Source organism: Ahaetulla prasina, chromosome 3, assembly GCF_028640845.1.
Source record: "Ahaetulla prasina isolate Xishuangbanna chromosome 3, ASM2864084v1, whole genome shotgun sequence".
In the NCBI taxonomy this organism is placed as follows: domain Eukaryota; kingdom Metazoa; phylum Chordata; class Lepidosauria; order Squamata; family Colubridae; genus Ahaetulla; species Ahaetulla prasina.
This window is the reverse complement of record NC_080541.1, coordinates 126825589-126839624: the sequence shown is the minus strand read 5'-3', so window position 1 is coordinate 126839624 and position 14036 is coordinate 126825589. Positions and strand designations below refer to the sequence as shown.

The 14036-nt window shown below is 39.8% G+C and overlaps 1 protein-coding gene across 1 annotated transcript in view; it reads right to left on the bottom strand.

Moving 5' to 3' along the window:
* Positions 1-3129: 3129 nt before the first annotated feature.
* The window catches only part of LAMC1 (laminin subunit gamma 1), a 156769-nt gene continuing 145862 nt past the window's right edge, over positions 3130-14036 (bottom strand). Inside the window, exons 23-28 of the mRNA XM_058178256.1 lie at positions 13830-13979; positions 13009-13123; positions 10291-10490; positions 8932-9090; positions 8439-8538; positions 3130-6458 (exon numbers count right to left, since the gene is read on the bottom strand). Of these exons, the coding sequence (XP_058034239.1) occupies positions 6202-6458; positions 8439-8538; positions 8932-9090; positions 10291-10490; positions 13009-13123; positions 13830-13979 (981 nt within the window). The 3' untranslated portion in view covers positions 3130-6201. The remainder of the gene's footprint in view (positions 6459-8438; positions 8539-8931; positions 9091-10290; positions 10491-13008; positions 13124-13829; positions 13980-14036) is intronic.

The following is a 14036-nucleotide window of genomic DNA, read 5'->3' as shown; positions in this document are numbered from 1 at the left end:
TTTTTAATTGTCTCCTTTGAATGGTGTGTAAATGTGATTTATATCTATGTGTTTCTTTGTCTCTAGGTGATAAAAGATGTGAATCCCTGGTTCCGTCTCAAAATTTAATATTGTAATGGCAGCTAAGAACCCCTTTAGTCAGACCATACTTGAATGGAGTCAGGCTGCACACACTCCCTTCTCCCTCCCAACCCCCCCCCCCAATGTTTAACCAAATGAAATTATTGCTGCTTATGTTTAAGATGATTAACATAGGTGGAGTCCCCAATAATATTAAACATTGAATTATTCTCACTATGGCAAACTATTTGCAAGCATTGCTAAAATACGTTTCACGATGACATTATCTAGGCATCAATGACTATCTCTCCACTCATATAAATTAGCCTCAGGGAATCCCTTCTTAAGCTTAGGTTGAAGTCAAATTCCATTGCTTCAGGGCTGCAGCAGATAAAAGAGAAGACACGCCCTGCTGCTCAATTCCAGTGATCAAGCAATATGAAACATCCTTGGCGAGACTGAGGCTGAGTTGTCAAACAAGGCAGGAAAGTAGAGTCTCATTTGGCCTTGCCCTGTCTACTTCCTTTCTGGAGAAGCATTCTCTCCAGTGAGGGTCAAAAGTCATTGTGTAAATTCTGCATAATTCTTTTTCTTTCTAATGCTTTTCCTGCAAATGCAGGGTCCACTTTTTTCAGATCAACCAAGTGTTGATCCAGTGGTTGTGATAGAAATTGACTGACTGGCTTGTCACCTGAGCCTAATGTTGTGGGCTGAGAGAATGACAGGCCCAAAGTCACTCTGCCATTTTTCATGTCTAAGGCAGGATTTAGAATTCGCAGTCTCCTGGTTTCTAGCCCAATGCCTTAACCTCTAGAACAATCTGGCTCTCATGTCTGTATGATCTGTATACTATTAAAACTCTCATGTCTGATTTGTATTCTTCAATTGAGTAAAATTGGAAGGGATAGGACAACAACTATGGAATGAAGGTAACTCAAATGGACTAACAGTTCAGGGATGTCCAAACTTGGCCCCTTGAAGAGTGGTGGACTTCAACTCCCAGAATTCCCAAGCCAGCAACTTGCTCATATTTATAGCTCATGCTGGCTGGGGAATTCTGGGAGTTGAAGTCCCCCACTCTTTAAGGGGCCAAGTTTGGACACCCCTGGACTAAGTTAACACAGTGCCGAGAGAAACGGCTCCCATAGAGATGAAATTTGGGGAACTTGTTGCCTCTTCAGTGACACTGACACTTCTCTTGTGTGAAGAGAGCGCAGAACAGAAGAGGACAGGGCTAGCTCGTATCACAGTTAAATGATGGGCGCAATCCATTTGGAGCAATACAGGGGAAACGACATTCCATCAATGGGTCTTGATGGCCAGGAATAAACACTAGTCCCAGCAACATAGAGCTGAACAGTTTTAGTAGAAAAGTGAGAGCATGACAATCATCGCAGATTTGAAATCTCGATACTAAGAAGTTGAGAAAAAGTAATTATGTCTTGACCAGTTGGGAATCCAAATTTTTTTACTTCTGATTCTGTGGGCGTGACTTGGTGGGCGTGGTGTGGCTTGGTGGCCATGGCAAGGGAAGAATATTGCAAAATCTCCATTCTCACCCCACTCTGGGGCCAGCCAGAGGTGATATTTGCTGGGTCTCCAACTTACTCAAAATTTCCACTACCAGTTCTCTGAACCGCTCAAAATTTCTGCTACCGGTTCTCCAGAACTGTCAGAACCTGCTGGATTTCACTCCTGGTCTTGACTCAAGCGGAAGGCTGAAATCAAACCTGACAGAAAGTATCTGGGCAAATTACTACTATAACTACCTATGAAAAACCTAGGAGTCTCTCTTTTGAAGATACTAGCTTTAACATCTTAACATCACAGATGCCAAAAGGGTTACTGTCTCTCTTTGTGTCTTTGGGGGTGGGGTGGGGAGAGGACAGTAACCATGGAGTCAGGTCTTTACCTTAGATATGATAAAAACATTGGGAATATGAGTAAGTTTTCTTCAGAATGCTTCCTCAGAGGCTTAAAATAAAGGTTAAAAAATAAAGGTTAAAAAAGCAGAAATGGCCGCAGGGCATGATGCAGGGGTGAAATGTAAAATTTGTTACTACCGCTTCTGTGGGCATGGCTTGGTGGTGGTAGTGGTTAATGTGACTGGGTGGGCGTGGCCAACTTTTTTTTTTTACTTTTAAAAGCATTTTTTCTACCACCTCTTTGGCCAAAGAGGTTGTAAAAAAATGCTTTTAAAAGCCTGTGATGATCAGGCAACTCAGCTGGGATCGTCAGAACCCTTTAAAAGCTTTTTTTCCTCTGGAGATCCCAGCTGAGTTGCCTGATCATCACAGGCTTTTAAAAGCTTTTTTTTTTACAACCTCTTCGATCAAAGAGGTAGTAGAAAAAATGCTTTTAAAGGGTTCTGATGATCCCAGCTGAGCTGCGTGATCATCAGAGGCTTTGTTTTTTACTTTTAAAAGCATTTTTTTGGCCGAAGAAAAAATGCTTTTAAAAGTAAAAAAACAACAACCTCTGATGATCGTGCGGCTCAGCTGGGGTGGGGTGGGGGCAGGGATTTTTGCCACCGGTTCTCTAAACCACCCGCCATTGCTACTGAATCGAGCGATTTCACCCCTTGTATGATGCCTTTATTGAAAAAGAGAACCAGGACTCGGTTTCATTTTGAACAAGACAGACCAAAACATATATACATAGGAAGCCCTTTTGAAAACCTCCCACAAAGCCAACATAAATCTGCTCTACCTCTTCCTGGAGGTGTTACTGGAAGGAAGGAAAAAAGCAGGCTGTGGAGGGAAAACATATCCCTCATAGATGGAGAGGTCAATTTGGGTCAGGAGGAGGCAGTTGAGATGGAATATCAGAGCAAACCACAGCAAGTGCGATATAGTCAAATCCATAACTGACCCTAACCAGGACTCCAAGAGCAGAAACAATCAGGGACTTAAGAAGAAACAGCTAGGAGAGCCCTATTCACCTCCTATACAGAAACTGTGGCCAACAGTGGTTATTTCATTTGCGCAGTTATCCCATCCTGGAAGACCACCAATGCATTTAGATGTGTTGGAATTGACTTTCCAAAGGAACACTCAAGAATCCAGAATATGAGGGGTTACAAATATTCAGACTTTATTATAAATAAGAAATACTGTTTTATACAAAAACTGCCAAGTGTTGCATTTTTGTTGTTTTTGTTCACTGCTCCTAAGCAGCAAGACCAGAGGTTGAAAGCAAAAAAAAAAAAAAAGGGAGTGAAGGCACATACAAGAGGTGCTCACAGATGTGTGTGTGTGTGTGTGTGTGTTTAAAATGAGGGGAATTCTTCAGGAGGTGTTTACTGTGGCACTTATTTGTATGTTTCTGTGAGCAGCTGTTGCATTATTTTGTTATGCAAAGTAATAACTTGGACCTATACAAATGTGATAATGGCTATTATTAACACAGTATTTGTAATTAAGAGATTCCATATAAAGTCTCATTTATTTAAAAAATAAAACAAAATCTGTTACTTAAACGCAGTTTGTTTTTTAAGGGGGGGAAAAGGGAAAATGCTAGAAAGGCAATGAAAAGGCCAGAAGCACATAATTTGAATTCAATTTTGTTACTTACTTATATATATATTCTTTTCTTTTTGGCAGGTGATACTGTTAGAATGCAGCCATATGACTGGCTTGGTCAAATGGAAACCACTGGTGTCACTTTTTGATTAACTGCTTCATGTATGAATGCAAGGAGGATACAAGTACAGTTTGGGCGAACTGTTAGAATTGAAGCCACTAGGAAAACATAAACCAAAGCTGATGCTGAACTTTGATTTTTCTGCACAAAGGTACATGTTGAAAACTGAGCTCAAGATTTGCTAGTGGGCCTACAGCAATAATCTCATCCTCAGTATAGTGGTGTGACTGTGTATACCTGATACCAGTTCAAGAAATACACAAAGAGCTCATGTGCTTATAAACCATTCTTGATTTCCTTCTGTGTAGAAATATGGTGTGCCTGGGAGGAAGGGATCTAGAGTTCAACCTGTTCCCTGACATGATTGTCTTCATTGGGGGAGATTTATCTGTGAAAAGAAGAGCAATATTATATTTTCTACAGAAGCCTAGCAAGAAGCTCATAGCCATAACATCAGAATCAATTCAAATTGTTAATAGAAACCAACAAGACAATCCAGAGAAGCTTTGGAATTCAAGTGATATTTTGCTCCCGCTATAAAAAGAGGAGACAAATCTAGATCTGCTTCCTATTTTGCGCCATGTAGAATCTCAGCGGCCAAAGTATCACTAAAGGGCCACAAAATATGTTAGCACTTCATGAGTGATAGGGCCCCAAATCCTTTGGGCATCAGTGCTGGTTTTAGAAGAGATGGGCAAGAAGTTGACCCTCCGGGGAATATACAGGGCAAAATAAAAATCTGAAGTTAGTATCACAGAACGTATTGAAGGCCAGTATGGGAATGCAATGGGGCAGGTCTGGACAGAGGAAATGTTTCATCACTGCCACACACCCCTGCAAGGCACATCAAGAGGAAAGGGAGTAAGTAGGGTGTTAATTATGAAGAAGTGAAGGGAACTGTTCCTCTCTAGAAACAAGACCAATTATATTTACACAGGGGAAGAGGAGAGAGAAACAGATGTCCTCACACAAATAGCCATGGTTTGAAACAAAGACACGAAACCCCCACATTCACACAAAAATATAACTTTGAAATAATTAATAGCACCAGTGTGTGTCAGATAATAAAATTTCTTCCCCTCTACGCAAACGTACACAGTTGCATAGTATTGAAGGCTTGGTACACACAGTTCTCAAAAGGCGGGATGGGGTGGGGCAGGTGGAAGCATCAGACCACACTAATGAGGAAACAACGGAGGCTGACATGATTTCCTCTAGTTCAAGATGATGTATGAGAGATTATGAAGAAAACCACCTTCCACCTAAAAAGCTTTCCCAAATAGAAAAGGGGCAAAACTTCTAAACAGGACAGACATTCACACTGAGTTGCAAGCAACTCAACTGGTCAATACTGCAACTTCTAAATATTTGTCCCTAGAATGAGGCCTGACCATTTTTCTTGTTTTGCCAGGGGGGAAAAAAAAGACCCTAAACTTTATTGGGATTTAGTACTTTCAGGCAAAAGACATACTCTTCATGGCAAAATCACATCTGACTTGATATAAAGAGAACTGCAAAATCCTTTGGGCTTGTTTTGACCAGATAAAGATACAACAGCTTCGTATTTCGGAGGGAAATCTAGCAAGTAAAGTTCTTTCTGAATAAATTGCTTCTCCCCACGAAAGCAAACAGAAATGTTAAAATCTCTTTTTCATTTTTGAGAGAGAGAGAAAAAATCTGTCCATCTTACTCCAGGGAAAGGAACAATTCTGGCCAGAAGCAGTTTTTTCCCAATTAAAACTGAAGCACCTGATTTTATCCTTACAGGCCCAAATGCATGCCTGCTTTACAGGCCAAGCTTTAGCACCATGGAAAACTAATATACCACTCCTTCCTCACGACTCCTTAAAAGCATTTCTGAGAACTGTCTCAGAAACAAGATACACATATACATATTGCACACTAGAAAGGTTCTTAAAAGCTGGCAGCTGGCTACCAAAGCGTCGAGTGGCTACTAGTTTAAGAATAAGCCCTTTCTCCTTCTTTGGGGAGAATGCCGATTCTGAAACCCACCTGCATTTCTCGGAATGGGTGGTTATCTTGGCCATTGCTTTTTAATACTTTGGTAGCCAAACCGTTTCCTTCATAGATCAACAATTTGCAGGAGGGCAGGAGATACAGGAATGGAAAAGGGAATGAAAAAATAAGAGCCTGTGTTTGTGCCCTCCCTTACTTCAGTTCTCGGTACAAGTCCATCATACTGTAAATTAAAATTAAAATTTCTCAGAAAAAGAATGTAGAGTGTTTGAGCAAAGTAGCGTATAGAGTGTATGTCTTGATAACTTTCTGATACCCCAAGGCTGGTAATTAAATTGCTTTTAGTTCATATAAACTTGCATTCCCCCTCCCAACCCCCAAACTAGGAAAGAATGAACGACTGAACTGTGTGGGAGATGAGGTCAAGGTCCTGAAGAACATCATCTAGGAATTAAGGCACTCCACAGCCAAAACTGTTTCACCAGTCATTGAGGGAATGCCCCCCCTGCCCTTGGCACACCCTTAGGGTTTTTCAATGGATGGGGTATTGAAACAGCCACTTGGCAAGGTCTTCTTGATGTCCTCTAGATTGTTAATGTCTTTCAAAATGGTATTGATGTCCCTGTTGTATTCATTGATGGCACTAGCTTGCTTTTCAGCTGCTTTCTCTAGTTCAGATACTTTCCGGTCTAGATCACTATCCTTCATCTGATTTTTTGCAGCATTTAAAGTATCTTCAATGGTGCTCAGCTGACTCTGGTCCACAGGTTCCACTCGTGCTACAGAGATAGAAAAGTAAAAAGTTAGGAAGGCCCCTCAATCTATTACAAAAAGTTATTTCTGATTACCAGATTGCAGAGAAAGATTGAATCTCCAATAGCAGTATAACGTTGAATGGCCTTTTGCTAAGCTTGTTGTTGTGGTGGTGGTGTTTTTTTTTTTTTTTTAAGAAACAATAAGATCACCCTAGCTTGCTAAGCTACACTAGAAGGGAACATTTTCTTTGTATTCCAATTGTGAAATTCTCAGCTGGTGGAAAAAAAATCTGTGAATCAAAATGTACTAATATTTGTACTGAGCCACAAACTCACTCAATTAAATGCCGAAATTCAAATTTGTAAAGTTTGTAAATCTTCATACTGTGAATATTACCAACTGATGTTTACGTAATTTGTGCTTTAGCATCTCTTTTTCTACCTACAGGTGTATGTACATTTTTTTTTCTTATATGAACTTATGCCATTTCTTGCTCACTACCAACATTTCACCATTAAGGTTTCTCTCTCATTTTTTTTCTTTTAACAATCCTGTAATCCCTTGCATTGGGGTGGAGTTGAGTTGACTGATTAGAGCTGAGTGTTTACTGGCTGGATGCCCTTCCTGACGCCTATGCGGAGTTCGTAGCAAATAATAACTCACTGTGCCCAGAGAAAGAAATATCCATTGCTACTTAGGATTGAACTCACAGCCTCCTGATTGTGAGGAGACAGCTCCACCTCTAGGCCACTGTGCCATTCCCTAAAGTTTCTCTCTCATATTATACTTTAATTTTGCAGAACAGCCATCAGTCCAACCAGAACCACATAAGATCACAGCCATCTGCGGATACTGGAAGCTATGCAGCAAACTATACTCTGACCTTGAGATACTTGGGAGGAATTTGTCTACTCAACCCTACATTTTATTGCTCTGACCTTTTAGATTCTCTTGTAAGATGTTTGAAATTTTGGAGAAATAGTCAGTTCTGTTTAGGATTTAAAAAACTTAAAGAGTTCTAGAAATCTTGTGATACTCAAAACTTATTTCTCTCTCTAGAAAAGCAGATCAAAATATATGATAAACCAAATATATGGTCCTGAGTTTCACAAAACTAGATTTCTAGATTGTTGTATGAAGAGTTGCTGTGTAAACAAAAACAAAAGAAAATTCTTCTCAGTTTATAAAATAAGTTTTGTGTTTTCTGGATTCTGGCCAGGGAAATCTCTGCTAAGCAATGAGATTGAAAGGGGAAAAAAGAGGTGTGAGGGCTAGAATATCAACATACGAGTAAGAGGATATCCACAGGTAATGTTCAATTTACATGCCAATGTAGAAAGACAAAAAATAAGCACAAATATTTAAAAAAGCCCAATACATGAATAATTCAGCAATGGCCATCAAAAGTGCTTCTGTATTTCATCTAAGAAATTAATATGCTAGCATCAAGTATAGTGTCATTTTATGGACATTATTATAGGTCTACTACTCACATAATTTTTTATTTTTTTCATTAGCCTCCTTCCCCAATATGATAATTGAATATATGAAGGCTGTTACTTATATTTTGATTAATCAGAAATTTGGATTGCAAATGACATACTGTCTACTTGATAGTTCTGGAGTTGCCTGTTTATGTATCTTCATTTAAATCGATACACCCCATTCTAGATCTGTATATTTTAGTATTTAGAATAAGTCTACAAGATGTTTAGATTAACTTTCCCAGCTGCTTCCATGATTAACATAGCCATGGACACATACCAATGTTATTGCTGAAAGTGTAGATGTAATCCGTCATGTTGTGAAGTACCTATCATCCATCTTTCACAAACAATATATCCTCCAAATGTTTAGACTATAATTTCAAACACCACTTGCCAAATAGCCTTGCTAGCTAAGATTCGTTAGGTTGAGGATCAAAACGCCTGACTCATTTAGGGCAGAATTTTCTAGTAAATCATCAGCTGAAAAGAAATATAGATAGATAGATAGAAATATACCTAATTTTTCAAGAAGGTCATTAATCATGTTCAGCAAATTGTTCACAGAGCTCTTTGCCTTCTTTGCATTATCTTCTGCTTCCTGAGCTGCTTGTGTAGCCTGTAACATTAAATGTAAAGTATTCATCTTATCCAATGAGTTATGTGGAATGATGCCATGTCCTACCACCAAACTTAAGAGATTGAATTGGGATGTCCACGTTTACAAATGCCATGTTAAAATCACTGACTAATGATCACACTAATATCATTTTTTTTCTCGTTGATGCTTGATCTCATGTCATTTCTATAGGATGGCAAATGCCATCAGGAACCAGGTAGTCAAAGGTGGAATATTATGTGATTTCGGTGGTAAGAAGAGTTTTGCAATCTTATGACATGAAACATAGGTACTTTTACCTAGGTAAAAAGATTGAGAATAGCACATTGTGATCTCTATAATGGATGAGAATCTTAAACAAACAAATGGATTTTTTAAAACATAGTTACTTACCATTCCTGCCATCATCATATCTTGATCAGCAGTTTGTTGTTTCTTGTTTAACTCTTTCTCTGCTTCTGTCAATTGCTTTAGCATGTCATCAACTTCTTTGTCCAACTCTGTAACTGTCTTAAAGGTGTTGTCGGCAATTTCCTTTGTGGCACTAGCATTCTAGGATTGGCAGAAATCAAAGTCTTGAAGATACTGAGCATATTCCGAGATTAGAAAATTAGACACCAAAAGCCAAGCAACACAGAGGACTGCTTACTTATTTCAACAGAGGCCCATGTGCATTTGCACTTAATGGGTTCCTTAATTTAAGTCTCATCAATGTCACAAGAACATTTATGGAAGACCTCAAACTCTTTAGTCCATGCAATCCAAAATTATCAGTGACTGTAACATTTGATCACAACAGTCCTCTTGTCCCATTTGTCTTGGTAGTCCTTGTCATAATTTTCTCTAACCAAAGGGGAAAGTATCATGTCAAGTGCATCTTACAGTAATCTTTGCCTTATACATAGTGATTTGACCTATGGGCTACTGAAATTCTCTTAATTGCTCAGCTGATCTGGCTGGGCTACTTATGTTCTCTTCCCATCTCCAGGAAGAGCTAAGCAACAGTCTTACTAACAGGCTTTACATTCTCCAAGAGAAGTATAGACGCCTGCGTTCATAGACAACACAATTCTGCCAGGATTGGGGGAAGATATTGCTTTTTGAATAACTCAGAACTCTGCTACTAAATACGGTGTGTATATATATATATACACAGAGAGAGAGAGAGAGTATTTTCCACACTATAAGATACAACTGACCGTAAGACACACCTAGGTTTAGAAGAGGAAAACAAGGGAAAAAAATATGAATATGGAGCACCATCTCACTGTGAATATGGAGCGCCGAATAAGGAGCAGCAGTGTTCTGAGGGCAGGAGGCGGAGCCTGAGAGGATCACAGAGAGGTGTGTTTCATGTGCCAGATCTGCCTACTGACTCCTGCACTCCGGTGGGATTCAGCACTGTAAAAGGACCCTGCCACCATGGCCCAGCTCCAGCTGCAGTATTCGCTCCATAAGACACACAGACATTTCCACCCACTTTTTTGGAGTGTGTGTGTGTGTGTGTGTGTGTGTGTGTGTGTGTGTGTCTTATAGAGTGAAAAATATGGTATGTGTGTGTGTAGATAGATAGATAGAGATATATGATAGATAGATAGATAGATAGATAGATAGATAGATAGATAGATAGATAGATAGATAGATAGATAATAGATAGATGAGGGAGGGAGGGAGAGAGAGAGAGAGGAAGGAGGGAGGGAGAGTGAGAGGGAGGGAGAGAGAGAGGGAGAGGGAGATATTCCCATGACTTACATTATTTACAGATGTAGCAATTCTCTCGGCATCGTCGGCTTTGTTTTTAGCTTCTCTGGCATCAGCAGCCGCATTGCCTAGTGTCAGTTCTGCTTGGCGGGTCTTACTGTTTGCATCCATAATGGTCTGGGTAATGGCAGGAATTTTCCTAAGAGCTTCCTCAGCAGCGGTCTTGTTATCATTCACGCGCTTATCAAAGTCTGAAACCAAGGGAAAAGCAAAATGCAGCTACAGCAGATCATACAAAAATCTGTTTAGTCCAACTTTTCAATTCAATGGCAGTCAAATTAAACCCAATGGCAGTTTGCAAAAGCAAAGATGAAAATCACAGTATTCTTTATGATTAGTTCCAGGATGTCATAATCACCCCTATTTGTTGCTATTCAACACTTTATTTCAACACTGAAATAAAGGTAAAGCTTTTCCTTTTTCCGTTGTTTCCAACTTTAGTGGGTGGTACTTATCCCTGTTTCTTAACTGAGGAAGCCAATGTTATCCAAAGACACTTCCATGGCCATGTGGCCATCATGACTTTATGCCAAGGTGCACAAAACGCTGTTATCTTCCCACTGCAGTGGTACCTATTTATCTACTTGCATTTGCATGCTTTTGAACTGCTAGGTGGGCAGGAGGTGGGGCAAGTAATGGGAGCTCACCCCATCATGCAGTGCTTGGGTTTCAAACCCGGTCCGTCAGCTTTCCAGCTGACAAGCTCAGCATCTTGAAATATTATTTAGCTATCATTGGCTGATTTATTCTCCCTGCAGTATATTCTGTAGGACACCCCCCCCCCAATGTGAGGTGACCATAGTACTTAAGTTTTACCAACTCCTTTGTTTTATACTTATTCCTAAAATCTTAATTTACATATAGCTATAAATTCTGAAGGAATTAGTTGGCTTGTATCTGAAATGCATGATAGAAACTTGCATCAGATAAGTGTAACATCCAACTTCATATTGTATGTACTTGCCTTGCACATAGTTATGCCCTACAAATGCTTTAGAACACAATTCCCATCAGCCCAACCAATGATCTGAGATGATGAGAACTGTGACCCAAAATTTTGGAAGAATGAAGACATGGAAGGCTGCCTTATTCTTACTGACAGCGACTATTCACAGTTTCAAACAGAAGCTGTTTTTTCTTATTACTATTTGGAGATGTTGGGAGTTGAACCTGGGAATATCTCCGTGCAAAATACATGCTCCACCACTGAGATGCAATTCCTGGAAAACAACAAGAGTCCACATGGTTGCTTATTCTTCCTTTAAAAAAAAATCTGGGAGCACAGTGTGAAGCAAGGAAATGAATTTTTCAGTGTTGCAGGCATTGCCCTTATTTCCAAGAACAAGTGTTGTGTCTTGTCCGCTCTCACAGCAGCCGGGGCCTTCTTATCTGCTCCCGAACACGGAGGAATGTATGCCTCCCAGCCCCAGTCCTGGCTCCATGCCCAGACAAGCTGAAGAGGAGGGGGCACCTCCCGGTCCCAGCCCTGGCTCCATGCCCAAGCAGGCTGCAGAGGAGGGAGCACCCCCCAGCCCCAGCCCTGGCTCCATGCCCAGGCAAACGGAGCAGCTAGACCCCTCCCCCTCCTCCACAGCATGTGAGCCTGAGGAAAGTTTATTTCCAACAGCTGCTGATTGGAGTGACCCTCGCATCAGAAGACTGGATAGGCGGAAGCAACAGAAGGAAGGGAGGGGCAGGCCTTAATGAGTGCTGAGTCATGGAGCCACACCCCATGGTCTATATAAAGGATCTGCTTTCTGGCAGTCTCTGAGTCAGGCAAAGTCGAACTTATCTTGCTGAAGTCACTTTCTGGTCTCCTGCCTGCTCTGAGGACTTTGCTAGGACTTTGGGCAGATTCGGATTTCCCTGACCCGGCCGTCAGCGGAGGAGTGGGACACGACAACAAGTATCGGCTGCACGTGAGTTGCCCAGTCATTTTTTAAAAAAAATATTCGTTATTTTGAAACATTCTAAGATACTTTTTTGTCGTGCCCAGTTTTTTCTTGCCTGTTATTGTGATTTTTGCTATTTTATGTGTTCAGAGGTACTTTATCTATTATAGATTTGTGTGTTTGGTATGTAGATCTTTAAGAATTATCAATTTTTTTTAATGGAAGTAAATATGGTTTGGCATTGGGGCTCAGATCCCACTTCTGCCTTGTATTCAAGTCCTTGGTTAAGAATTTGTTTCTGTATCTCACTGTTCCTTTTATAAAATAAGTTTTATAGCAAACAAATAATGATTTTTAAAAAAAATTAAAAAGACAGTCTTAGGCTCTGGAGATTGACATCTGGCTTGGAGAGAAATTATTTTCCTTTTAGCCTATTGGTTTGTTTTTCTGGAAAATCCATGTTTTATAATTGGCTGCACTCACTATGGCATGTGTTTTGCAAGAGTATCACAAAGCTTGCAATATCCTCCAAGTAAAAAGTCTTAAAAGGATTTAGGAACCTCTGCCCTTTTCTGTTTGCTGATTTCAATTGCTAGTTCCTAGCCTTACTTCTCAAGACTCCTGTCCATTCCCAGGAAACTGAATTCTGCCTTTCTCACAAAATGAAACACAACTGTACTTTCAACCAAATACATTCTACTGTAGAAGTAGAGATGGTAAGAACCAAAATAATAGACTTAGTGAGACAACACCTTGATTCCTGGTAAGACATCCTGCCATTCTGTCACATGGCTCCTTTAGAAGTCAGGCTGCTTACCTTTCAGATTGTTCAGGATCTCATTGGCCTCCCGGAGTGTATTGCTTCCCTTCTTGGCAGCTTCTTCAGCCAAAGCTTTGGCAGCATCTGCTCGAGCCAAAAGCTGATCAGCAGTCTAAGCAAATACACAGCAAGTTATCATATGCTCCCTTCTGACATATCTGGTCAAATTCTAATGCTCAAATGGTGCAAGCACGAGAAAAGCAGTCTGTTCAAAAATACAAGGTCATTTTCTAGATTGATTTCTATTCTATATGCAAAAAGGCAGGGATAATACATTCTACATGCATCCCATACTGTCAAAATGGGGCAGGGATAAAAATTTGCAAATCTAATTTACTGAGATCCCACTTTCTCCCTCAACTTACCTTACCTCAACTTTCTTCCTCAACTTACCTGCAGTGGTAAGTCTAATAAAAATAAAATTTTATGATCCTTTATAAAAAAAAGAAGAAGACTTAGACTTGGATAAAAAGGGAGGGTTGTTTTTTTGTCAAGAAAGTATAACTAGATGCAAGATAAGGTCTCAAAACTACCCAGAGCTCTAGCCAATCATTCTCATATGAAAAATATGTGGAATCACATGGTATCATTCCAGTAGTTATAAAATGAAGATAAAACTGTATTTAAAAACAAGTGATGTGTACCACACAATGCAATCTTTATGTTGACACTCTATATCTTAAAGAAAATGATCAAAGACCATAATGAATAATCATTATAGTTCTGCAATATGTGGTAATTAAGAGAAAAATATATAGATAACACAGCATGTATTCTTGACATATCAGGGACAAGAATTTATGCTAGTTATAACTGACCTGCTGCTCTGTCTTGCCTTTCTCCAAAAGATTCTGAACTTCCAATTCTTTTTCTCTCATATCTTCTCTCAGATCTTCATAATTCTTTAGTTTGTCTTTAATGAGCTGTTCTAACTCCTGGGCTTCTTCCTTGATGTTCTTCGCCTCATTCTGCATATGGAAAAAAGGCAGGAATAAAAACAGCTTCAGTGGATTTAAGAAACCTAA